Source organism: Loxodonta africana, chromosome 1 (genome assembly GCF_030014295.1).
Source record: "Loxodonta africana isolate mLoxAfr1 chromosome 1, mLoxAfr1.hap2, whole genome shotgun sequence".
In the NCBI taxonomy this organism is placed as follows: domain Eukaryota; kingdom Metazoa; phylum Chordata; class Mammalia; order Proboscidea; family Elephantidae; genus Loxodonta; species Loxodonta africana.
In genome coordinates, this window is record NC_087342.1 from 197,746,591 (window position 1) to 197,774,199 (window position 27,609).

General features: G+C 36.9%; 1 protein-coding gene across 14 annotated transcripts in view; it reads right to left on the bottom strand.

The window, feature by feature from the left end:
* The window catches only part of EPB41L2 (erythrocyte membrane protein band 4.1 like 2), a 266,903-nt gene that overhangs the window by 25,273 nt on the left and 214,021 nt on the right, over positions 1–27,609 (bottom strand). For 3 of the 14 annotated variants that reach the window (XM_064290827.1, XM_064290807.1, XM_064290817.1), the window contains 9 exons: positions 22,259–22,431; positions 17,212–17,384; positions 12,756–12,791; positions 12,441–12,503; positions 10,435–10,581; positions 9,019–9,120; positions 5,371–5,538; positions 2,475–3,041; positions 295–417 (listed from right to left, as the gene is read on the bottom strand). In XM_064290827.1, the coding sequence (XP_064146897.1) occupies positions 295–417; positions 2,475–3,041; positions 5,371–5,538; positions 9,019–9,120; positions 10,435–10,581; positions 12,441–12,503; positions 12,756–12,791; positions 17,212–17,384; positions 22,259–22,431 (1,552 nt within the window). The remainder of the gene's footprint in view (positions 1–294; positions 418–2,474; positions 3,042–5,370; positions 5,539–9,018; positions 9,121–10,434; positions 10,582–12,440; positions 12,504–12,755; positions 12,792–17,211; positions 17,385–22,258; positions 22,432–27,609) is intronic. The other 11 variants (XM_064290838.1, XM_064290829.1, XM_064290833.1 and 8 more) reach the window with 11 other exon arrangements.

Genomic DNA, 27,609 nt, shown 5'->3' on the forward strand with positions numbered 1-27,609 from the left:
AACATCCCTGGATGTACCAAGCCAGAAGGAAGCCAGATTGATGCTACTCATCCTAAATAGTCATACATACACTCACCCCAATAATTACTATAATTACTGGGTCACCAATTTGATTGCAGCTAAGAGTCCCACAGCTAGCTATACTGCTGTTGAACTATGGTTATAAAATGGAGAAACAAAAAAAAATTATGTCAAAGTCAGAAACATGTAAACTAGGAAAAGACAGAACAAAAACAAAAATAGACAAATTAAGTAAAACAGAACTCAAATAGTCCAAGTCTAGAGCTTTTGTACCTGTGGAGACTCATATGTGATGGTTTTGGTCTCAGTTTGGACAATGGGGACTTCCTTGGTGGAGATTTCTGTCCTTTGTGAGGCATCAGAAATTGTTACCATCTCTGTTTTTACCACTGGTGGCTGAGATGAAAAAGGAAGGGAAAAATAAATTCTAGACGTAATGAAGTAAAAGCACTTAATGGAACCTTCAAAAATGATTATAAGAAACATATCCAAACACACTCTCATGCACGAAAGAAAAGAATAAAAGCAAATAACCTAAAACAAAAGACATCAAAGAAAAACCTTCCTTCAAATATCATGTGTACGTGTATGTGTATACATATAAATGAGAGAAAAAGATAAGCTAACATACCAAAACCCATTGCCATCAAGTCGATTCAGACTCATAGCAATGCCACAGAACAGAGTAGAACTGCCCCACAGAGTTTTCAAGGAGCACCTGGTGGATTCCAACTCCCAACCTTTTGGTTAACAGCCATAGCACTTAACCACTACACCATCAGGGTTTCCAAGCTATCATAATGGCTCCCTAAATCATGATACAATTCAAATTATATTGGCCCAAACTACTTAATTGTCACACCTGGCATACAGTGAGTACAATTTAGCTTTGGGCAAGTAATGATAGAGCTGAAAAGAAAACAAAACAGAATGAACTGTGAAGTGGCCTGTCTCTACTTTTATTGCAGTTTAAAGACACACATGGCTTGTGTGAAGGCTCATTTTCTTTCACTGGCCCATCAGCTAGGGAGGCTAGGATTTGCTCATTTCCCCGGAAAGCCTTTTCCACCTTACTGACAATGGAGATACCATTTTTAGAAAGAACAACTTTAAGTATAACTGCTTTCAATTATACGTGTCTAAAACTTGCAGTTTTTCTTGTATATTATGTAAGTTAAAATGTTAAGTATGAAATTACTCCATCAACAATGCAATGCTTTGAACAATTTAAAACACTAAAGGCGAAGTCTGAGAGCCTGTTAATATTGTAGTCTGCTGAGCATATATGTTTACACCACCAGGCTATAGTATTTCCAAAATAATGGTGTACCAGAGAGAAAATTCCCAACAGGTGTAATTATTTAAAGAGGAACAACCATGTGTTAGCAGCAGAAAAATAATGGTTCAAAGTAGTTGCAGATTCTTGAAATGTCTTCTCTGAAGTGAAATGGAAAGTTTAAATGCAACACAGTAAAAATCCAGTAAATTCTTTCAGGACATAGTCACTTTGCAATTTTCCACGCCATCAAAAACAGCAAATATAATAATCCCTACATTGCGGGCATTAATTTCAGAAACAAAAAATATACCCATGAAAGTATACCCTCCCTCAGCATAACTTTAATTCCCAATTCAGGGGGCACTGCATCTAATGACCAAGACTTAATCTAAGAGGGGCACGGAAAGTTCTCTTTTTTGAAGAGGAAAAGATTTGTTTAAAATAAATAAGCCACAAAACATATCATCAACTTGCAAATAATCTAGAATTGATGACAGGACAAGATGAGGAGAGACGTGTGGGCCTCCTATTCAACAGTCTAGCCTCCTGCTGCCTTGAAAGAAAGAGAAGACTCAACCAAGCCATAAGGTCCCTGGCACCTAAAAAAAGAGAAATCACAGTAGCACTCAATAAGCAATGTTCTCATCACTGCCAGATGCTGCGATCAGAGCATCAGAGTAATCAAAGCCTGCCGCTATTTCTAAAAAGCTTAAGTTGAAGAGGGAGAGAATGAGCCAAAGGGTCAAACCCAATCACCACAACACGACACACATACTCACATTGAGCATTTTTTAAACATTACATGCACAATTTTCTAAGGAAACCAATGAAAAAGGCATTTAGTGTCAGGAAGTAGTGCAGCTAAGAACAAAAGAGCTGGAAATGTTCAAAACATGCAAAGAAAAAATTAAATGTGAAATAGAAAAGAAAAAATGATATGGTTGTCATCAGAAAGTTTACCCCACCAGGTGATCCACTTGCAGTGAAGAAGCTAGAAACCATGAACTGAGTTGGCAGAAAATCTACAAAGCAGTGCTTTCCCCTTTCCTCCCATTAGAGAAAAGAATCAGAATCTTGTTGGAAAAGCTGAAGGGGAATTGGGAGGACAAGAGAAGAAAGGCAGGTGTTTTCCACCTGAGAAATTGCTCTATTATACACTTTAGCTCCCATTTACCTCTGAACAACAAATAATTTGTGGCAAAACATCAATGTCAACATGAGACACCTCTCCGTTAACTTTATGTTGCTCTTCCTCTGTTTCTTCTCTCATGTCTTGCTTATTAACAGTGCCTTCGTTTACACTCTTCTCTCCAGATATCTTTTGGGCAACTACATTTTCCTGGATCACTGTTTCTATTGTGATTAGATTGGCACCTGCTTGTTTGACTGGGCTGGCTTCTGGCACTGCTTCCTCCCTCTCTACTACCTTGGCTGCTCGGCCGGGCTCTTCCTCTGTCTCTTCTTCATATTCCTCCTGCTCCTCCCTTATGGTCCCCTCGGTCACGCGGTGGTAGGGGCGATACTCTCCCACCTCTTCTTCTTCACTCTCACTGCTGCTGCTGCTCTCAGAAGACAGGGAGGTGGAATCTTTTTGTGTCAGTGGCTCCACCTTACGAATCTCCCCAGGTCCACTCCCAGGTGATATCTCTTTACCGTTCATTTCTTCTGTGATTACTCTTTCGTCTTTCCCAACCTCTGCCTGCTTCTTCTCCTCCACTACATTCAGAGTCTCATGTGAACTCTGTACAAAAAAAAAAACGGATGAGGGAAAACAAAAATATATGAATAATTAAAAATGATGGAAAACCAAAACTAACTGATGGTAGGTTCATGTCATGGAGGAAAACAAAGATGATTATGATGGCTGACTGAAAGGGAAGCAGGGAAGTCATGAGGCGAGGGTCAGAAACATCAGGTAATGGTGTTAACATGGAAAAAGGGAGAACCTTAACAGCATCACTGGCTCCAGTGCAAGGCCCTTCTGACTCGGGAGCACGTTTCTGTGAAACAAAAAGCAACCGAGGACACAAAATCAATAAAATTTTACCTCAACACCCACCAAAACAAATATTTCACACTGCAAAGACAGAACAGCAAGAATCAACATCTACAAAGACCTCTGCTCAAGGTCAAATAAAGGACAGTCAAGACAAACACCAAGAAGCTTACAAAAAGAAACAAAAATACAAAACAGCCAGCATCCTGCCAAAGAAATAAAAAGTTTTTGCTATAGCTATACCTATAAACCTACTTACGTAGTTGGAAAAATTTCTTAAAAAAGAATTATACCACAGCTTACTGATCACCTTAAAGAATAGTTTTAAAACCTATTTACATAAAAAGTTCTGGTTCTAATCAGACTAAGAAGCCTAGCCTAAAACTCTGATTCCTAAATGCATACAGCATTAAGGAGATGACACCGTTATTTTTTGCTGGCTCGTTTGAAAAACAGATTTAATTGGCAAAATTATAATTGGCCTTAGACAGCTATTAACATTAAAATGTTCACTTTGGAAATAATTATTAACATCATAAACTGTACTACAGAGTAGTAGCAGGGGTACTTTAAACATTCAGGTGGATGTCAGTGATGGCTCCAGGTGTTTTCTATAGAATTTGGCTCTCCAGTGGCATCTCTGAACTCAGAAACGAATCAAATTTATTATCTGAGATGTTCTTTCCTACTTCCTGTAGACATTTGCTTCTTAGGAGTAAATTAATTTACTCTAGTTGATTGGGTAGCACAGTACCTAAATGTTCAACAAATACCTCCGTATACATTATTAATATATGTTGTGGTATTACTACAGTAGAAACCTTCTAATGGAAAAGTTTTAAATGTTTTAAACTTTTTCTTAAATTTGTTTTTAAAAGATCACTTTGCATTACTACTTTTAAAAGGCTATTTTACTTTTTTAAAAATAAAGCCCAGCCAACTCTGACCTTCCAGTGGCACTAAAGCCTGTGAGCTAACCTAAAATAAATCTGCTAGAGACAGTAGCCCTCGTTATTTAAGAAGGAATCTCCATGCCAAATAGCGAGGGGCACTGTAACTCTAAACCCTCTGGGCAGAAAGGAAGCTTGTTATGAAGCTGTCAAGACACTAACTTGACTGGAGCTGTCTGTTTTCTACAGCAACCTTTCTTACTACAGACAGCAGGATCTCACATTCATTTGCACCACTGATATTGGCAACCACAAGTTAACGGTCCTAAACTGGCACACTTCTTTGCAGTAGCTATCAGCAAATACTCACACACACTTTTTGATCTGCGCTGTTATTCTTAAATGCATGGCAAGGGCATGTTTAATCGTTCATAACTGATAGCATGTAAGCCATGTCACTGACAGAACAAGAGAGCCAGCCTTCCAGTTTTACGGAAAACCCACGGGTTTCAGATATTAAACCAGAAAACTAACTCTATTCTGCAAAATAGGTAATATTTAACTATAACTCCTTATAAATTTCTCTACAAATAAAGAAGTCTAGTGATCAGAACATTTCTAAAGCAGACATTTCATTATTTTATTTTTATTATTACAGGGCAGTGAATTACGATTATTACTTAACCTCAAAGGGCTGGATGGGGTCTGCCAAAGTTCAGAGAAATCTCCTTAGAGTCATTTAAAAAAAAAACAAAAAAGAACTATTTCATTGACTATGGGAAGCACCTCAAATTTTCCACATAAACAGAATTTTTATCACAGGCCATCAAAAGCTGCCTAAAAAAAGACAAATTCTGCAAAGTGTACTTAAGTTTCTACTTGTTTGGGAATTTCTCTCTGCTTAGTAATTCAGACCCTGGGCCTTAAAGGTTTATATGATCTTTGAATTTAAGCAGTTTTTGGGGGTGAAGAGGGTGGAGGGGGACCAAAAGAAGCAGGAGAAACATCCAATCTGTATCTTTTCCTCATGTCTAAATTCTGTCACTATTTCTTGAATGTTTTTCCTGGGACAGGTTAATTTCACCAATGAAAATGCTGGAGGGAAATGCTCCTGAATATTCAAAAGATAAAAAATCACTTTCATATGTGGCTTTTAATAACAAGGGAAACAAAGTAAAATGCACCTCAGGCAACTGTGAGAAGGACGAGGAAGAAAGCTTTTCAGAAGGTGCATTACAGTTCACAACAGTGCCCTCTGCTGTCCAAGTGGTGGCTGAAGTGAAGGTGGCTCTCATGCTATCAGAAAGGCCCTTTTCACTAAACAAAATGGATGTTATCTCCTCTTCTAGGCTCTAGAGAGGTCAGAAAAGGAAGAGCAAAGAATTAACAATAAGTCAGAACAGACAGCAGTAACCTACTGAAAGGAAAGGTTACACAAGAAAGAATAACAGAACACATAAGCTGAAAGAAAAGATGAGAATTCTGAAAGATTCTGCCGCAAGCTTATGTGGAGGTTCACCTGAATGCCAGCTTTTCAACCCTGCTTGAGAATCTTTGATAGTTTTACCAGAATCCAGCTAAAACTCCTTGATTTATTACAAGCTGAACAGAACCTACCTACCCATCAAACACTGCTTCATACATTCCTGAGGTAGCTTCTTAGTGTGAGCCTTTTTCTGCACAGAATGGCCTCTTCTGTGGGTCCTATACTTGAAACACTTATTCCTGTGCTTCGGCTTAGGCGATCCTAGACTTCCTACTTCCAGCGCCCTTCCTTATGCATTCTGGGCCTTTCCAATTTTGCTACCTGAGGTCTACTTAATATTCTATATTTTTGTACAAGCCCTTTGCTAACTCTTCTAACTTATGTGGTCTCTTCCCTTCTCCTTATCACTTAGCTGTCTATACAATAAGCACTCTGACAGCAGCCCACAGTAATTCCCTCAGACATGGTAAATAACTTACAGAATGAATAAATTACATTTTTAAAATAAAAACCAAGAAAAAAATTCTAAATAGGAAAACAAACTCAGAGGCAAAAACTCCCTGAGAAATATGAAAATCACTTGTCCCTGAAAATCTATTACGGCAAATTTAATACTCATATTTCTTCCCCTTAAGCAATGATCCCCTAACCTGGCTGAGGGCACTGAAGGAAAGCTGGAGGTGTCCTCAGGTACCGGGATGCCAAGAAAGTCATCATGAAGCTGACCCTCTCATCAGAAGTATGCCAGAATAACTCCTAATACAAACCCCACCGCTCAGAGATCTTAAAGAAAAATAAAGAAATAAACGTTTCTGTGCTAGGAGGGGTGGAAGGTAGGCGTAGTAAGGTGAGGTGGGTGAGGTGATAAGTACGGCAATACCCAGGAAAGAAAAAAAACTTCTAGACTAATTCAGCTTAATTATAATTCCCATAATTACACCATCCCTGGGGTAAACTGGGTGGAGAAAGTGCCATAAATTTAATTATTCCATAAAATATCCTCAAAAGTAACCTGAAACTACAATCTGTGTAATCTCCATTAGACTCATGAGAGAATATTTTATACAAATTTAAGTAAGTTATAATTCTCACAATATATGAAAGTAACGAGGGTATACAATTGATCTATTTACCTGCTAAAGAGTCAATGACTTCGTTTCCAACTTTCTGCTCTATTCTCAAAATCAATTATTCATACTCAAATTGAAACGACGTTGAAAGTTCAATGTATCGATTTTTTAAACGAGAAACTATGAATGCTTTTTGTTAATTATAAAACCATAATATAGAAATTGGAAAAAACTGATCAGATTATATATTAGGCCTATTTTTTTATTCTACAACTCAACAAGGTTTATAATTCAAAGATAAATGAAAAACCCTGCAAAATCAGTAGCAAAACGAAGATGCAACAAAGAAATGAAAAAGGTAGTCTGCTAAAGTCAAAAACACTCTAGAAGACTCAACTGCTCACTTTCAACAACAGTGGTGATACATAATTTGAAAAACTGACACAATGTAGGTGGGTAATTAGTGCTGTGGGAGAAGAGACGGGTGGATGATTGCAGTTATAATGATCCACATGTACAGCAAATAAAGACATATTTTCCTGGGTGTGTTGGAAAGGAAAAGAATAGAAAAAAGCAGTTTAAGTGTAAATAAAAACCATTTAGGAGCTACACAGCGTTAAGTTCCAGATTTAAATTTCATATAATGTCACTTTAATATAATTTCTATGACAAGATATTTTATATTGCACACTTGTTAAATATGAGAGCCAGAAAAATGATGACAACTTTAAACATCTTCACCAAAATTCCAAAGTTTCCAGAAAATCCAAGGACATCATTTTAAATTGATCAAATAATGCCACCTGATTTGCTTCTGGCCGTTAAATTTTTTAAAATATGTAATAGTTCAAAACATGTGAGAAAAAGCATTACATACATAGAGTCTAATTCTATAAGCTCTGGATTTGAGACTAACCTTTTTAAATTATATAAATACATCGTTTGGTTCACCTTTGTGACATTATCTTTCTCATCTGTAGTGTCGTGGCAATATTTCATCTTAACTAGACCTAAAATTCCTCTAGGGCAAGGCTTCATCTTCCATTTGTCTTCTCCCCACCCCACCACATGTCCTGATGAAGACTCTTTACCGACCAACAAAAACTACTTTGTGGAAACAAAACATTTTTTTCTTATGGCTGGTGTCTGCTGTCACTCACACCCCCTGTAATTCATTCCCCACCCAGCTGCCAGAGGGATCTGTCAGGCACATATGGGATCATGTCACTACTCAGCTTAAAACTCTCCTGTGGCTTCCCATCACTCCTCTAATAGAATTCCAAACTGTCAATCTAGTCTCTAAGACCTTGGCACGATCTGGGGTCTGACCTCTTCAGTCCCTCTTTGACTTCCTTCATGTTCCTCTTTGTTCATTAAGCCAAGTCACTTGATCCTTCAGTTCCTTAAAGTAGTTCCTGCTGTGTGGCTGCTGCATTTGCTCTTCCTTAAGCATGAAAAAATCTTCACGTGTCTGCTTCCTTCTATTCCTAATGCCCTCTCTTCAAGGAAGCCTTCTCTGATCACAGTGAAAAGGAAGCTGTCTCAATCACCTAACACAACATTGTATTTCATCTATTTTCTTAACACTTCTTAGTACCTGAAGCTTTCTAATCATTAATTCACATCTTTGCTATTTCCTCCACTAACATCTAAGCTCTCTAGTCTCAGCAAATAGCAGGCTAACCAGGTGGCTAAGCAAAGTCAGTAGAGAGAAAAGAATAATAATGGAAAAGTAATGGAAAGCTAACCTCCCTAGTACCGTCAGGTATTTCACATATGTCAAAGCACAGAGAACTTGAAGGACTACTATACTGTACCAAAAATCTTTTCTTCCAATTAAAAATCTTAAAAATAAAAATTCAAAAGACTGCCATATGTAATTAGTAAACTAGTAACCTAAATCACATATAATTTGTTAGTTTAACAACAACATGGTGTGCTTAAGTATTGTACAGATGGTGCATTTTCACATGCAACTGTGGTTTCCCAGACGTAAGCCACATACATCAAATTACGCATCACTTATCACGTAAAGTAGTTGACATATCTGCATTCCATAATTGTGAATTTTAAAGTAAAGTATCTCTGCGACATGAAGTTTCTCACCTAATGACCCTGTTTCTACACTTGGGGATTTAGCTTTTAAATGCTCAAAAAAATTATTTAAAAAAAATCTTAGGTTGGTACATAAGAAAAAGATATATCTTGTGGCTGTGGAAGAAATGAAGGAAAAAGGGAAAAAAGCAAGAGTAGATCCAAGGATGCAAGGTGAACACCTTGTCCGCCTCCTGAGCTTTTTCTTCAACTGTCCATTCTGTCGCCATCTGGTGCTTCTCCTTCATGGATAAAATATCCTTGAAAAGATGGTCTCCTTTTCTCTATCGTTTTAAACAATAGACATAACAACAAATAAGACAAATACATTACACCTATAGCAACACAAACAGAAAACAACTGTGTGGGTCAGCCAAATAAAAAACATGAAGCGGCACATAAAGGAAAGCCAGGGCCTTAGCACATCATCAGACATTGTTTCTTCAGAAACCACAACACTCTAAACTGCTAGAATACTGACATTAATATCCTCATACAGTTAAATAACAATTTAAATTGATACAACTTCGTAAGACCCTACCATGATATTTTAAATCTTAGTATTGTCAAAAGATTTGTTTTTTTCAGTTCAGCAATTATTTCTGCTTAATCTATTCTTAAAAAGTTATTTTCCTTTCACAGTCACAAACACAGAGATTGAAAGCAGTTTTGTTATGAAAGGTAAATAAAAACAGCACTAAACTATCTAAACCATATGGCTAGAATGTGGTAACAACCAAGCCACACTATATGCTGAACTTGAGGAGAGAGGGGAGGAAGGGAAAAAAAGGAAAGATGAAATTACAGGGTAGCAACTTCATATACTTTTATAACTGTATTATTAAACACCGTATGATAAAAGGGCCCAGATAAGTTCTTGGTCTATAATGGGAGGGTTTCTGGGGCATCAGAAAGAACAGATGTAAATGAGAATGCAAGAAGAAATATTTTGAGAATATATTCAAAAGACAATACCTATTTTGGTAGTAGAAAGAAGAAAACCATGGAGAGAAAATGAATGACAGTGTAGAAAGATGGTATGGTTAAAAATGTTTTTTAAAAACTGGCCTACATTTCATAATAAGGTAGTTTCTGTACTGAGTCATATGACAAAATATATTGCAAGTTTTTAACAGGGCTCATCAGTCTTTATTTAAAGCCAAGTTTAACTGGATATCCTCACAGTAATTACTTTAAACCATGCTAAATATGACCTACTTTCCTAAATCCCTTTAATTATTAAGTAAACTCCTTTATCTCAGAAGTCATTAAAAGAAAAACTTATTAAAATACAATACAATCAGTTTCTAGGTTGTCCTATATAACAATTCATTACTATTAATTTACCTGAGTAAAATAGTAAATTTATTCTGAAATTATTTCAAAAGTATTTTCAAACTCATACAATTTACCTAAGAACTAGGGCAATAAGTATTACCTTGTTAATAAACATTTAGTATTTAAAATATTGTTAGCAATTACATAAAAAACTAAACGAGAACACTAACTTCCTAAGAATTAACACACTAGATTAGCAACCTCAATTTCACTAAACAGCCAGAATGAGACATATTGCCAACAAATAGCTAGCGACATACCCCTTGTGTCTGTAGGGACAGAGGTGTGATACGTCGTTTTTCCCATTCATTGGGGCGTGGTTCAGGTGTGGATTCCATAAAATTGCGCTTGAGTTCACTAATGCTAGCCTGATGTTTCAGTATGTCCTCCTGGGCCTTATCCAGGTCCTAGCAATGTGTAATGTAACAAAAGGGAAACAATCCAAAAGGGGAGGGGGAAAAAAAAAAAAAACCCAGTAGGACAAAAATTAAAAAAAAAAACCAAAAAATAAGACAAAGCAAATTTATGATTTAAAAAAAAGTATTAAAGCAAGAAAAATGCCAAGTCTCAAAAGCCATATTATTTTCTATGAATAACCTTAATAAATTTATCAAAATTTCAAAACTAAGCCAATATGTAATTGTTTATGATTTATATCTTTGAAGGTTCTAAGTTCTTCCCTGTTCAGAATTTTTAAATAAACATTTACATTATTAGAAAGAAGCCATGAAACTGATAATCAAAATGGCTAATAATTCTTCTTTTCCTACTACCTAGATTTGAAATGCAGCCTATGACTTTGTTCTCGAAAATGTACCTTTCTGATTATGAATACTATTTAAATTGTATTCGGAAAATATACTAAACCAACCATAAAATAGAGAAAGGTAGACTCAGAAGCACACTTGGCCTGAAGAGAAAGTCAGTCCAGGATTATCCAAAAATGGAAGACCAAGGGTTGACTTTTTCCAGGAAATTCCAGTGATGGCTCTTTATCCTTAAGGAACAAAATAACTGCTTCCAGAAGCTGCTTTTGTTTGGCCTCTCTATAAAGTGGACCACACAGTGGTCTCATGTACTTGCCAAATACAAAGGTGGCTATATACCAAATAGTGTTTATACAGACAAAGATGCAAGAAAAACTATAGTTCGGTTTTCATTGGAAGAGGCCCTGATAAATGGTATTTGTTGGAGTTTTTAGACTGGTTCTGGTTAAGTAGTATTTGTAGAAGTAAAAGATAATTAGTGTTCAGGAAACTGTTTTTAACTGAACTTTAGATGTTTTCTTACATTTCAAAAATCCCGGGAGCCGTCCTTGGGTTTTATCTTTCGTCCCACTCCCAGAGGAATACGTCATGCATCTGGTACAATTAGATACTCCATATTCATGCACAAGCATAGTAGCTCATCTATGAGCTTCTATCGCCATTTGCAAAAACTCATGGAAATCTAAAAATCTTTGCATGGCATGGAAAAATTACTGTGGCTTGAGATCAGGCACATTTCTTGGATTTGTTCAAAGCAATGTTATGTATTACACTTTACAGCATTTTAGTAAGTTATACAAAAATACACTTCCAACAGTTATCAAAGCTGCCAAAAGCAACCAAACAGATTAGTCAGATTACTGAGAACTGCAGTTCTCCACTGAATACGCTGCCACGTACTGTCCTAAAGGAAAAAACGTTCTTTTGTGACACAGGTAATATTTTTTATATTTCTAACTGGGTGGTTGGGTTTTCTTTTCTTTTTCTCTTTCTTCTTAATCAAAATAATCCCATCAATTAGCATACACCCAAACAGAATACTCTAAGTGGGCCACATTCCTAATTCAAAAAAAAGAATGTGGGCATAGTTCAAAAGTGAAATGATTTAATGCCAATGAACAAACATCTTTCCTGTTTAATGTGTATTAAGAACGGGATGATGTTACTTCAGATTCTATGCTCTAGAGATAACCTATGAGGAAAGAATAGGTTTATCTGTAGAACAACTTCAAGACTAATGGATAGGAACTGTAATCATTTGACTGAACAGAACGATTTTTCCCAGTTGTCACTGTGAGAACTTCCAGTAGATATGTTCCTCCCTAAACCACTCTAAAAGGACAAAGCAGAACTGGTAACATGCACTCCCAAAGTGAATGTCCCCCATGCATTTCATGCTCTGTGCTTGAAGAAAATCACCAGCCAGCCTGTGCGTGACCTCCCATCCACAGCAGCCTGGCAGCCATTAGGACAGAATTGTTTTCTTAGATTATACAAACCTCCAACATTAAATTGCTATGTCTGACATAAATATTATCCCCTTCTACTCTCAAGGAATTTTTCTGTGAAATTAAATCACACACAGGGGGAAAAAGGCAAATAAATGTAAGTGTATCAATCAGCAAGCACCGAAACGACCCAGAATTTGATAATCTAAGACATTAAAAAAAAGGGAATTGAAATCTTAAGAGCTTAAAGCCACAGCTCAAACAAAACTCACAAATAAACCCTGAAAGCACACTCCACACATAGTAATAATGGCAGGCAGCAGGCAGCAGCCACCTCATATTTAACTTAAGAGGGAAAAAATCCACCTCCTCCAGCTGTGTTTCTTCTTCTTCCATCTTCACCTGAAAAGTCACACAGCAAATGGCCAGAAAGAAGTGGAGCGTGTTAGTTGGAACTCTAATACCAGTGCAAAGAAGCTGTACGTGAACTTAAATGGTGAACCAGTATTACCAACCTTTATTCTTTGGGCCTCAGAAGATGCAGAATATTAAGCCACTTTGGTCTTCCTTCACCTAATGTACCGTACAAATGATGGAAGTGATCCTTCGCAAAGATGAAATGGAGAATGGAAGCTTCATTCTCTCTCAGTCTCTAGATTATGCTCTGCCTTGGAATATTTTTACTCAGGAATGAAAGTGTGAAAATGGCATAATTCAATCTGTTCTAATTTGAAATATCTAAGTAAATTCGTGATGGGGCAAAGTATAACGATGTAAAATGTGACTTTAGCTTTATATTGGGAACAAACGTTCACCCTATTTTTCAGTTTTTTAATGTGGATTTTTTTCTGGAGGGGAATGGTTTCTTTTGCTACTTTCATATCAAAATGGGGTATATTTACAAACAATCTTCAAAATATATCCATTTTCCTTTCATAAAAATCTTTAAATGAAAATAGTTTTCCAGAGCTGGACATGTCTCAATATCTAATGTCCCAAAACAAACAATCTGGACACTTAAAGTAACAAACACTAGCTGCATACTGACTCAAGGAAACAAATGGTAAGAAAGAAAAACACATTGGTTCTAACATCAAAGGAAAATAGTTTAACCTTTACATGTCAATTCAGAGCAGGATCATAGAGCATATATTCTTTTTCTTCTTTATTGATAGTGTCAAATCTGAAAGTTCAAAACACTTAATTTTTTTTTTTTAAACCATGTGTAACATTTTTTAAAGGTAAGCAGGGAGCTCGCAGTGTCTTTCAGACGTGAAAAGTGAGGCACAGACACTTAGCAATCTGTTAAGAACCATGTTACAATCCCTCAGTCAACACTTAATTCTCTAAAATATTGATTTCTGAGGTAAAGATTTAAGAATCGTGGTTTCTTCACGATGCATAATCACAGCATTATCTCCACATCTTTTAAGTTTGCTCTAAATTTTGTGATTTACTCTATGTATTCATGGTACTCATAGTATATGAGACACTAGATTTTTTTTTTTTTTTAAGATCGCCAGACAGCATTTAGCAAAATAACTGGTACACACTGCACATGTCAAAACTGACTTATGAGTGCAGAGGTAGTATGCTAAAAAAAAAAAAAAAAATGTCCTGTATGTGGGTGAAACTTCTCAAACCAACGACCTAATTGTAAATAAATGAGCACTACGAGGCCCAACCTCAGTGCTATACAGTCTAAATTTTTTAAAAGCCAGGTTTCATTCTTCGTATTTGTTAAAGAAAACACATAGTACCTTCCTCACAAATTCCTGATACTCTTTTATGTAACTGCATGATTTAGAGTTTACAAAAAATACTACCTAAAATTCATCTGGTTCCCAAATACTACAATAATAACAAGAGTTTTTGAGATTAGGCTTACAAATGTCAGGAGTAAAGATTACAGACATACCCTCATAAACGCAAAAAGAATGGGCTTGGCTTTCTACCAAGAAAAATAACAACATGAAGGAGTTCTACTAATATACATCAATTACAGTTACGTTCACTGCATCCTAAGTTCTACATGAGAACAAAAAGTTTCCATCCTAAGGGAACAGTATTATTATTTGACTACAAAACAGACAGACCCAAACGGATTGTTAAAGGCAATACAGGTCTCTCTCTCTCTTTTTTTTTCCTTCTTTTATTAACCTAGTATGGTAGTGCAAGTGGTTAAGTGCTCGGCTGCTAATCAAAAGGATGGTGGTTCAAACCCACCCAGCAGCACTGCAGAAGAAAGATCTGGCAACCTGCTTCTGTGAAAATTACAGCCTAGGAAACCCTGTGGGGCAGCTCTACTTTGTCACATGGGATTACTATGAGTCAAAATCAACTCAACAGCACCTAACAACAACATGGTCTAGATATTTATGAAATAATTCTACAACTTTGCTCTTAGAGTGTGTGGACTGGTCAATGGCTATCAATGGAGCAAGGGCCTCTATTTCTCATGCATTAAAATGTTGTATGTGTGAAAATGTGCAGATCATACTATTTTTTAGGGTAATCAGTGGGGAATTTATGCATATCTTTACACTCTATATTAGGAAAATTATAAGATGGAAGTGTAGTTTTGTTGATCCCACAAACTGAAGCTTATGTAGGAGTGCCAGCAACTGCTTCCTCTTCCTCTGTTTTGTCATTCGAGTCACAGTCATAAGAAACATTAAAGGCAGTTGCTTTAGCTTCCAGGTAACAGAAGGACAAAGCCAGAGGAAGGGAAAAGGTGAGAGAAAGAGAAACTGACTGTGAAGCAGAGAGAAGTAGCCCAAAGATGAGAATAAGGGAAGGAATGAATGAAGGCGAAGTGATAGGAACATAGTGTTGAACGTCAGGAGGAAGGAAGGAGACCCAGACCTTGGGGAGGCTGGGGAAAGTGAGATACCCATGTTCATCAAGAAGTGAGGGAAAGCATCTGTAGAAACTGAAGGAAAAGTATCCAAACTCAGAATCTTTGTGGTCATCCACTTTAAGAGGCTTCTCGTGGATGGGAGAAGGACAGTCAGGTTGAGCAGAGGCTACAACAGAATCAGGTATGGTGACTTCAGGGTCACCCTGCTCTGATATTTCACTTGTGGACTTGAGCTCTAAGCTGTCTAGTGTGATCTGGTCTGCCTCCCCAAAGGGGTCCTCCTCTGAAATGTCAGAGAGCAAGTCCATTTCAGGGACTGGCAATAGGTTTGGGGAACAAGATGAGGCACAGCGGATGAGTGGTGAAGGTGGGCACATAGAAATGGGCTACGCTCAAAAGCAAACCCATGATTGAATATGAAATTACACAACAGGCACATCATTGATAAAACAAATGCAAGAGAGAAAGAGAGAAGAGATAGGTAGTTAGTGAAAACTTTTACTCTGAAATAGGGATCTTATTAACATAGTATAGTTAGAAAACAAATTAAAGCATTCATTTTTAAAAAGGAAAACTGGGCTACTTCCATCACATAAAATGTATAAGTACTGACTGATTTAATTATTACTTTCAAACTAGCAGCAAATAGATCCTACAAAATTCAAACAGCATTATTATTTCACAACCTGGTTCTGATAGACATTCAAAACATTAGCAAAAAGGCCATCGCAGCCAGTCATTTGTGGAAGCAGGATTTCCTTTTGAATTTAAGGCAAGTTTTTCTTTTAATAACCAGATATACCAAATTAGCCAGGCAAAATGGGACTGAAACTTTCTGAAATGCCAAGCAATTCTATTTCAGATTTAAGTTGCTTCATTAGAATAATTATAAGAAACCATTCTGACAACTGAAAAGAAGAGTATCTTGTTAAAAACAATTTCTGTTACTATTAACTAAATAATTTTCAACCAAATGGTTTTTTTTTAATTAGTATTATGACATTTACAAATTTTTTAACAACGGAATGTGAATCATTTGGTATCACCTGCTATCTGAAGCACTTGTCCTTGTGGCATAATACAGGGTTACACGGTCCCTGAGACCACCTCTATGCTGACCATTAGTGGCTCTCAGGGCAGGAATTCCTGAGGCACTGGCAGCTATTTCATCTAGCAGGTTCTTTATAAATTCATGTTGCATGTCTCTAAAGTTTTCAAAGTTAAAATTTAGAGAATATGGTTAATTAACAGGATGATTTCCAGCGCGAGATGGAAAAAAAGTTGCTTTGTACAGATCTGAAGAAGTCAAACCCTCATCAAATCAACATCTTGCCCAAGATATCAAGGTAACATAAAATAACGGTGACAAAATTGAGAACACAATACAGGTTACTGTACTATGGTGTATGTACAAAATAAGGCCACAAAAGCAACACACCCCGTCTTCTCATTTGCTATTCACAAAATGCTTGCCCTATTCTTAAGAATTTCTTAGTTATTATTTGTGAAAAATAATATTTTTTGATAAAGTCTACCTTTGTTCAAAAAAATTTAAACATCATTAAAATAATAAAGACACAGGCTACACTTTAAATTTTTACTTATAACAAATCAAATATAAATTTTAAATCACCATAAAAATAGATTTTATAATTTGGGGGTATAATTAAATAGAAAAATATAAAGATGATAAAAAATGCCATTAATTTACTTACTAGTATTAATATAATTTATGTTGAAATATTCTGCTTTGATCAATAATCAAAACAAAAAGGGTAGAGACCACAGTCCAAACCACAAGAGCTTACACATTTTTGAAAACTGGGAAATCACATCAACAGAGAACACACAATGACTAATTTTAAATGAGTTGATATTTAATATATGTAATAATAGATTCCAACAGGTAGCCTTCAGCCTAAGTACTGGTTTAAAATCATATATTGTACTAATTTACCATACCTTTCCTTCAATGAGTTGCAAATGTGGGGCTTTAGTTGGAATTCTGACATCCCTTCTGCCATCTCCATCTTGTATCCCAACAGGACTCACAACTCCAGGACCATATGCTGAAATCTCCCCAGGAGGGCCAGAAAAATCCTTCATAAGACTTTGGTCCACAACGCCAATCAGAGCTAGTGAAGAATCATAATGTGAATTACTATAGGACATATAAATGGTAAGACTTGATAGAACTTCTTTTCCCTGTGTAGATAAACACATAGCATATAAACAACAGGAAGAGGAACATTGTTTCAGTTCTGAAAATACAAACATACAAAACAAATTCATTTTTAAACTGCTACCAAACTCTAATATTACTCTGAATTTTAACCCATTGAACTATACCCAGGTCCCTAAATGGCACAAATAGTTTGCAACTGACTACTAACCTAAAGGCTGGCAATTCAATTCCACCCAGAAGCACCACGGAAAAAGGCTTGGTGCTTCCGTAAGGATTACAGCCAAGAAAACTCTACAGAGCAATTTTACTCTGTGATACATGGAGTCACCATAGGTCAGAATCAACATGACGGTAATAGGTATTTTTTTGGGGGGGGGGGGTTTAAACTATACTCAAGCTAACAAATCACAGATTTTTGAAGTATATAGTCTGATCATGGAATTGGCCAGTAGGAGGAGCTCTAAAATCACCTAAAACATCAGAGTCAGGGCAAATTGTTGGAATTACAATTTGAAAGCAACATTTTAATTCTCTAGGTCTCTTAATCTTACCTGAACTTATTTCTGAACATATGTATTGCCAACAACTACTTACACAATTTTAAAACTCACCTGCTTCAATAAATTTTAAGAATTAGACATCTCCCATAAAAGTACTTTTAACTTGAACATCATTCAAAATTGTGACAAGACAGTAAAGGCAGATTTTAGGGAATAAACTTCTATGTTTAATATTTTTCATTTTTCACACCTTCCTGTATCCCCCAACTTGGGCTACAATAAATCCAATACGTAGACTCTCTCAGCAAGCATGGCTCTTGTATGGTCCCTTCATCTCCTACATTCTCCAATAGACGGCCAAGAGCCTATTTTGTGTTGAAAGTTTGTCACATTGCAGATCAACCCAAAACTGCCTCAGGTATCAACAAGGTAACTTGGGTGGCAGGTGGCACAGCCTCTCTCCATCTGTATGGCTCCTGTATGAACAGGAGGTCACTTCCCCTATATAACGTGGGCTTTACTGACACCATGTGGTTCGCTCTGGCTCCACGCCCCCAGGGAAGCCCTGTTTAATACACAGGCCTTTAGGTCTCAAACTCCTGGAGGGCAAGGACTGTGTATCGTTCACCATATTGAAGTTGGTAGGTGCTAAGAACCTTCAACCCACAGATCACAAGATACCTCTTGATGCGCATTCCTCATACCTGCTCTGTCCAAACCTCTTTCTTTCCCAATCTTGCCTTTTTTTTTTTTTTGCCAAATGCCACTCTCACACTTAAGCAACTTATATCCAGATCCTCCATCCAGGAACCTGGAGTTTTTCTTGAACTCCTCCTCCATCCCTCAACACCAGCAAGTCCAATAGGGTCTTTCTATATATTTCTAAATGTGGCGAGGTCTTTCCATCTCTATTTCCAGTGCTCCAGGGCTCTTTTCAGGCTTTACAGCCCTCAAATATTCAGACTTTTAAAAGACCACACCACATTACATCAAGCATTAAAACACATTCACATCTTATATGAAGTACACTTATTTTCCTAATTTTTGTTTTTAAGCTTTTGAGATTTTAATAAGTTTGCCTTCAAAAGTATATGGCTATGAGTAACCTTTTACCTTTTGACTGATTATGATTTCTAAGCACCCAACATACATAGTATATTCAAGAATTATTGCAAAATGAGAAAATCTGACCTAGAAATGTTTTTAAATGTAATAAAATTGGAATTTTACTATCAAATTAAAAATTATTAATGAAACTGACAAAAAGTTAACTTTGCAACCTTTTAAACACCTATTCATTTCAGTATGCAGTTTTCTTTTTGTATTTTTGGAGCCAAAATTTTTTTTTTTTAGCCAGCAGGTCTCAAATACCTTTCTAGACTAAGGCCCATGTACTGCGCCTATGGGCCAAATGGCTAATTGGTCCTCTACTACCCGAGACCAGACCATCATCACTGTCACCTGGACTACTCCTAATCAGTCTCCTTCTTCTCCTAGCCTCTCTAATCACTCTCTACACTGCACCAAGTGACTTCTTAAAACGATAATACTAATCATGCCATTAAGCACATTCTGCACGCCTGTGCACACACACGCATACATATACACTCACTCTTCAATGGTTTCCTACAGCACCTAGAATAGAATCCACACCCTTTACCAAGAGACCTAACGGAAGAGGGGCAGCAGTGTGCCAGGTAGGGTGCACGCTCTGGGCGCTGTTTGAGGTGCAACAGTAATTAGCAGTTTCTACTGGAAACCCTGGTGGCGTAGTGGTTAAGTGCTATGGCTGCTAACCAAAAGGTCAGCAGTTCGAATCTAGCAGGTGCTCCTTGGAAATTCTATAGGGCAGTTCTACTCCATCCTATAGGGTCACTGTGTGTAGGAATCGAATTGATGGCAATGGGTTTGGTTTTTGGTTTTACTGGTCATTACAGTTTCCACCACCAGCTGTGAGAGACCATTCAGCAATTTAACAATAATTGACCCAGGCGCTTTTTTCTGTAGTTAGGACCCGCGTTTACCAAGGCCTGCAAGGCCCTAAATGACTTGATCCCAGCCCACCTCTCCTCACAACTTACTAAGCTGCAGTTATAACTGCCATCTTTCTGTTCCTAGAATGTATCAAACTTTCACTCACCTTATAACCTTCAGATGTGCTGCTCCTGCCACCTGGAATGCTTTATCTCCTACCCTTCTCATGGCTACCTCCTTCTCATCTTTAAGTCTCAACTGAAATGGTCCTTCAGACCTTCCTGCCCTGATAACTCTAAGTAGTATCCCCACATATTATACTTTCAGGAACTCATTCATCCCCTCTGCTCCCATATACATCCTGGATGCTAATTCTCTTAAATGACTGATTTTCCAATCTCACTGTTTTAGCTGTACTAGATAGACTTTTATTAAGATATTAGATTGATTTTTACTCTCTTTGTAACTACAAGATTTAGTCTAATATGCCAAACTATAAAGTGAGGAATAGTAATAAATCTAAATCATTACGCCCTTACTTAAAAAGTAAACAGGAAAAAGAAAAACACAACACATGTCAACAAAAAAGGCATACTAACAGGGAGTCCTGGGGTAAATGAAGCTCAGTACCAGGTAATGGCCCAGCTCCGCTTTGGAAAAAGAAGCCCTAACCAAAGAGCTCACTGGCTGTCTGGTCATGCACTGGCATGAAAAGCCTCCTATTTTTCACAATAACACAATAATCCTTTTGATGACTTGCTCATCTGTTGGATTACAGTGTCCAAAACACAGAGAGAAAAATAATGGATTACTGTGCCATGTTTGTTGCTTTCAATTGTGAAAATCATTGTTTTCTGATATGGACCTACGCTATAACCCTCTGCACTAACTGCCCACACAAGATGATGAGTTTCCTTAAGTACAGTTCATACACCTCAAAGAAAATGCACTGGTTTACTGCTCTTTTTAGACATTAAATTTTACAATGTAAAAATTACAGAGGCTGATAGTTTAAAATGAAGACTGAAAACAAATGATGCTCCTGAAAAGGGTAATGGTTTCTCTCAGAGCATTAAACAAGTGATTATATTTATTCAGCGCCTGTGTAAATTCTCTGTGTCAAGGGGCAAGGCGTAAGAAATATTTACATGGGCTGGCACATTTTTCAGATTTACTTGGAAAAAGTAATCAGTTGTTGAACTAAAAAGATATCACGACAGCTATAGTAGGTTAAGGAGCCCATCGGTGGTGCAAACAGTTAATGTGCTTGGCCACTAACCGAAAAGTTGGAGGTTCAGAAAGTTGGAGGCTTGAGTATACCTAGAGGTTCCTCAGAAGAAAGACCTGGCAATCTACTTCCAAAACATCAGCCATTGAAAAATGCTATGGAGCACAGTTCTACTCTGACACATATGGGATCACCATGAGTTGGAATTAACTCAAAGGCAACTGTTGGTTTTTCATAATACGTGAATAGTTCACTGAATTTAAATGTGGGCATCTGTGTGAACCACAATTCATGGTTCTCTTGCCTATTTTCTGGTGGCTCTTAAACCTATATGGAAGATTTTCCAGGATCAAGATTTAATAACTGTATACACCAAAATGCCCAATAGTAAATCCTGGGAAACATCTCTCTGTGTCTGCCTAGATCTTTTTTCTAAGCTTATTCTAAGTGATGGTGACCTACGAAAAGCAGACCAAGGCCAATGAAAAACATTTTAACTGTTAAACTATCTGGGCTTTTTTTGGTTAATTATTTAAATGTTCAAGTTCATATTTCATGAAAACAGCAAATAACAAGCAACCACAAACGCCTTCTGCTGATAAACAGTAGTAAAATAGATATTTTCAAATTTAGTATTACTATTTTTTTAATTTATTTGGAGATTAGTCAACCAAGAACTATTTCTTCTGGTAGAAAGTCACCTAAACCAATCACTTTCTGTTAGGTAAAAAGAAACAGTCCTTCATAAAAGCAATCTAATGTGAAATTAACCTCAGCTCTTTTATAGAACATCAGCTATTAACCCAAAATTGGACAGGGTTATGAGATACATACATGATGAGAAAAAATATTAGTTTCTTTCCATGTGTAATTTATATAAAACTACAAATATATAGCTAATTAGAATTCCAAAAGAATAGTACAAAATGTATACATATCTCTTCTCAAGAAATGTGTATTGTATTTCTTCTTTTTTTATTAAAACACTGTATTTAAAACTAACCTTTTGAAGTTGTAAATAGTTTTTCACATATTGGAAAGTTTGGAATGCTTCATTAAGGGCTTTGTTAACTCATAAAAGAGACATATTATGGAATCCAGAATTGTTGCAAATGTATTTACCTCCATCTAGACTCCTGGAGACCCGTTTACTGGAAGTGCGGTCAAAATGTGGTGCTGGCCTATCAATAAGGATGCTTGCCTGGCGGGTCTGGGCTTGGGTGCGGCCACTATAGCGGAATTTGGACCCCAAGGTCAGGAACTTGGCCTTTGGCGGCTGCTCTGGAGATACAAGCCTGTGTTGGGGGAAAAAGGAATAAAATTAGACTTTATGAGTTTTTTTTTCTTTTAAACTATAGAAATATTTTAATATCTCATTTTACTAAGCATGCTTACTCCATTTGCAAAAATGCTGCTTAAACTTTCTCCTGAAAAAGATTATTTATAAGCCTTCTGTTATGAATTGAATTACGTCCCCCAAAAATATGTGTTGTAAAGGCTAACGTCTATGCCTGTGGTTATAACCCCATTTGGGAATGGGTTGTATTACGTTAATGAGGCAGGATTAGTGGAGGGTGTATCTTGAGTTAATGAAGGAAGTCAACCTTTCTTGATGTCACATACTTCAAACACAAAAGCATGTTTTTAGTAAATGAGCTAATGTTGTCTGCAATTTAACTGAAATTACCTTTCACGGTCTGATCAAGAGTTGGCAAAATGTCTTAATAAAAAAATAATCACAGGACTGTTCTCGAATGTATTAAATAGGAAGACTTTAGTCAAGAATTCTAGGATATGGAGAACTCCTCCAAAACTTTTCCTACATTTTCTCTAAGAAGGGTGTTTTTTTAAAGAGTTCTTTACCATTTCAAGTATTTCTAGAACTTCTGCTCAGTTTTAAAAAATCTTCTGCTTAAAAAGCAGTGAAAACAGGTTCAAGTCAAGGTGAAGCTACATGTGATAAATACAAAAGCGGCACTCTCCATCAACTCAGGATTCTCAATAGAATGAATGCCTGAAGTACTCCCCCAGAAAATACAGCACATAAGAATTAAACAGATGACAGGAGAATTACTACACTCTGGCTTTCTTAGCATAAATCTATTCATCTAGAGGAGCATAAGTGTTTCTTAATAACTTCCATTTTCCTCCAAGGGAGTTTCCAAGCAGAGATAGGTAATGCTGCTGAGAAAGTGAGAAAGTACAATCTAATGATGGCCAGCGCCTTGAACTTTACTTTGGGAAGAGCTGTATTTCTTAAATTAGAACGCTAGAACAGCAGAAATTTAAATCAGGTAAGAACCCTTAGCTATGCTCTGAATTCTCACTTTTCTTTAACAGCTGAGGAAACTGATGCACAAAAACATTAAATGCCTCCACATACCAATCATGAGTAGAAGAGGCAGGACAAGAAGCATGGCCACTTACCTCGCAGTGTCTCTTTACAGGCTGAATATGGCAGTGTTTCTCTGCCTAGCAATCCAGCCAAATATGCTCTAAAAATGCTCTGTAAGAAAGCAGTGATCTGGTACATACATACAAAGGAATACTCCTCAGCCAATAGGAAAAACGAAATCTCAACATGTACTACAATATGGAAGGAACTTGAAGGCACTGTGCTGAGTGAAATAAGTCAACCACAAAAGGACAAATATTGTATGACTTCATTTATATAAAAAGACAAGAAAAAGCAAATGTATAGAGACCAAAGCTTATCAGTGGTCACCACAGATGGGAAGAAGGGGGAAGGGGAGGTTAACAGTGATTGAAAAATTGCACTGATTAAGCGTTGTATTGCACAGAGGACTATTGCAATTACTGTCAATTAAGTTGTACACCTGTAAAGAGTTGAATTGGCTAAAGTTGTGTGGCAGGTATACTTACAACAATGACCAAAAGAAAGAAAGAGTAGCTGCTGAGGCTGCTTATGTATAACCAAAAACCCTCATGTGATGTGCGTAGTTCCTTGATACAGAGGTGTAGGGTCATGATTTCATGGGACATCCCAGTTAACTGGCCTAATAACGTCTTTAGTGATTCTCTACCTCCTAGTTCATCGCCTAATGCCTGGGGTCTTAAAAGCTTGCAAGCAGCCATGCAAGGCACAACTATTAGTCTCTATTTGCCTGGAACAACACAGGAAGGAGTCAGGAAAAGGAGGAGGATATGGAATGTGTGCCTAATTGCCTCCATGAACAACTGCCTCCTTTACCATGCAGCCAGAAGAACTGGATGATGCCTGGCTACCATTACTGAACATTGTGATCAAAGATTCTATAGACATATCTTGATCAAAATGGGGTTAGTGCAGAACAGAATTTCAGATTGTCAAGGATTCCAGACTTTATGGAACAAAGGCTAGACAAACCTTTGAAACAACTGCCCTAAGATAATCTTTAAACCTTAAGCCAAAAATATCCCTTAAAGTTTTCTTAAAACCAAACAACAGTTTAACTTAACTGGTAAAGAATGTCAACATTGAGCATGGTGCTCTTTCAAGATCTACACGGTATCAAATTGACAACAGCAACTCAAAAGATTAGACAGGAGATTTAGAGGGCAGTGAGTTTACGTTAATGGTGGAGGAACAACTCAGAAAAGAAAGTTGACAATGATTGCATAACTCTAAGAATGTAATCAATGTCACTGAATTGCATAGGCAGACACTGCTGAAGAGGAGTATGGTTTGCTGTGTATATTCTCAACAACAACAAAATAAATAAAAAAAAATTTAGGAAAGAAGGAAAGCAGTCATCTATGGAACAAAAGGTTACTGCCAAGTTCATCAGGGTAGTGACTGAGTGTGAAATGCTCATCCTCTAAAAAAAACAGGTTGGCTAAATGGCACTTATCTTTATTGTCTTTTCATGACACAGTCTCTGTAGCTACTAGGAATGAAAAAAATACACACTTCTAAAGAATATTTCAAAGGAGAAACATGCATTGATGACCTAAATGGACATCTCCAAAAAGAAATTTATAAGCAGGAACAAGAACTACTGATGCCTGTGCTTTGGATACAAAAATTGTAAACGGAGAGAGAAAGAGAAAGAGGGGGAGAGATCTTTTAAAGATTTATTTTTCTTCTTTTACAAAATGAACTTACAAGGAAAGAAGATCAAGAAACTACTCATGCTTTGGAAAACAATTTCACAAACTAAGAAAACTTCCATTAGTGTTTTCACACTTTCTGATTATTAGTTTATTTTATATAACTTCGCATGGCTCTGTGCTAGGTCCTATATACAGCTGGTGCTCAGTAAATACAAACTGATGCCTAGATAAGATCCAACTGTCACCTTTCACTTTATAAAAGCACCTGAATTTAAGTAGCTGGAAAGTACAAAGACACGTGCACATACTCATTTTTCACCATTCTCTTTCTTAGTATTACATGGTCACAGCATTTAAGAACACCTTTTGAGTTCTCCTGGGCCAGGGTTTTGGTGGAGGGAAGTTGAGCGATAGATAAGGTCTGATAACTTCTGATACTGAATATTTTCAGTAGCAAAGATTACTCCCAAATATTAATGTCTTAAGTCAATAAAATATAAAGCAACTCCTTTGATATATGTAGGTATGTTTATAAAAGTGAAGTTTTCTTTTTTCAATTATGAAGGTAGCCTCTCATTTATATAGGCTGGGAAACATAACCAGACAAATGTATAAGTCTAGGTGAAAAGAATTCTACACGCCATATTTCTTAGTCTATTTTTCTATAAGGTAATGGTGAGACAGTTGGTTATTATTTAAATGCATATCAGAATAACTAATTATTGTAAAAGACATTTTACAAAAAATATAAACCTAAGAACTACAAGGCAAATATTTTAAAAGCCAAAGTCACAACTAACTAGATAGACTCATTTTTTTCAAATTGGAATGAAATACTTTCTTGGCTGACTGGCACTGGTGACCACGTACTCAAAGCATTACCTTATAATTTTCTGATGACAAAGAAATCACTAAGACATTAAACTGCAATTAAGTAAAAAGAAAAATCAAAGCAAAAAAAGGACGAAACAGACCTTTATTAGCTTTTTCTTTTAAAAATGTTTTTCTTTGATCTATGGTAAACTCACGGTGTGGAAATAAACTTTCTTAGAAAACACACGCCAAGCAATAAAAGATTTCTGTACAATCATTTCAAGATCATGTAACGAGTTATTTCCTTCTGATGCTCCCTTTATGTTCCATGTCACAAACTTGCTATTAGCTCTTCATAAGAGTAATATCAAAACCAATTCAAGACACCTGTTGTCTCACTTTTGGGACTGTAACAACACAAAAAGGGACTAGCCTTTATCCAGTACTAAAGGCCTTGGATGTCAGAGGAGACTCTGAAACTTGCTCTCGAACGTTGAGCAGCTAAAGCAAAAGGAAGAATCGATGAAGTAAAAGAAATGAACAGAAGATTTCAAAGAGCAGCTCGAGAAGACAAAGTAAAGTATTATAATGATATGTGCAAAGAGCTGGAGATGGAAAACCAAAAGGGAAGAACACACTCGGCGTTTCTCAAGCTGAAAGAACTGAAGAAAAAATTCAAGCCTCGAGTTGCAATACTGAAGGATTCCATGGGGAAAATATTAAACGACACAGGAAGCATCAAAAGAAGATGCAAGGAATATACACAGTTATTATACCAAAAAGAATTAGTCGATGTTCAACCATTTCAAGACGCAGCATATGATCAGGAACCTATAGTAGTGAAGGAAGAAGTGCAAGCTGCTCTGGAGGCACTGGCGAAAAACAAGGCTCCAGGAATTGATGGAATATCAATTGAGATGTTTCAACAAACAGATGCAGCTCTGGAGGCGCTCACTTGTCTATGCCAAGAAATATGGAAGACAGCTTTCTGGACAATGGACTGGAAGAAACCCATATTTATGCCTATTCCCAAGAAAGGTGATCCAACCGAATGTGGAAATTATAGAACAATATCATTAATACTACATGCAAGCAAACTTTTGCTGAAGATCATTCAAAAACGGCTGCAGCAGTGTATCGACAGGGAACTGCCAGAAATTAAGGCTGGATTCAGAAGAGGACGTGGAACCAGGGTTATCATTGCTGATGTCAGATGGATCCTGGCTGAAAGCAGAGAATACCAGAAGGATGTATACCTGTGTTTTATTGACTACGCAAAGGCATTCAACTGTGTGGATCATAACTATGGATAACATTGCGAAGAATGGGAATTCCAGAACACTTAATTGGGCTCATGAGGAACCTTTACATAGATCAAGAGGCGGTTGTTCACACAGAACAAGGGGACACTGATTGGTTTAAAGTCAGGAAAAGTGCGTGTCAGGGTTGTATTCTTTCACCATACCTATTCAATCTGTATGCTGAGCAAATAATCTGAGAAGCTGGACTGTATGAAGAAGAACGGGGCATCAGATTGGAGGAAGACTCATTAACAACCTGCGTTATGCAGATGACACAACCTTGCTTGCTGAAAGTGAAGAGGACTT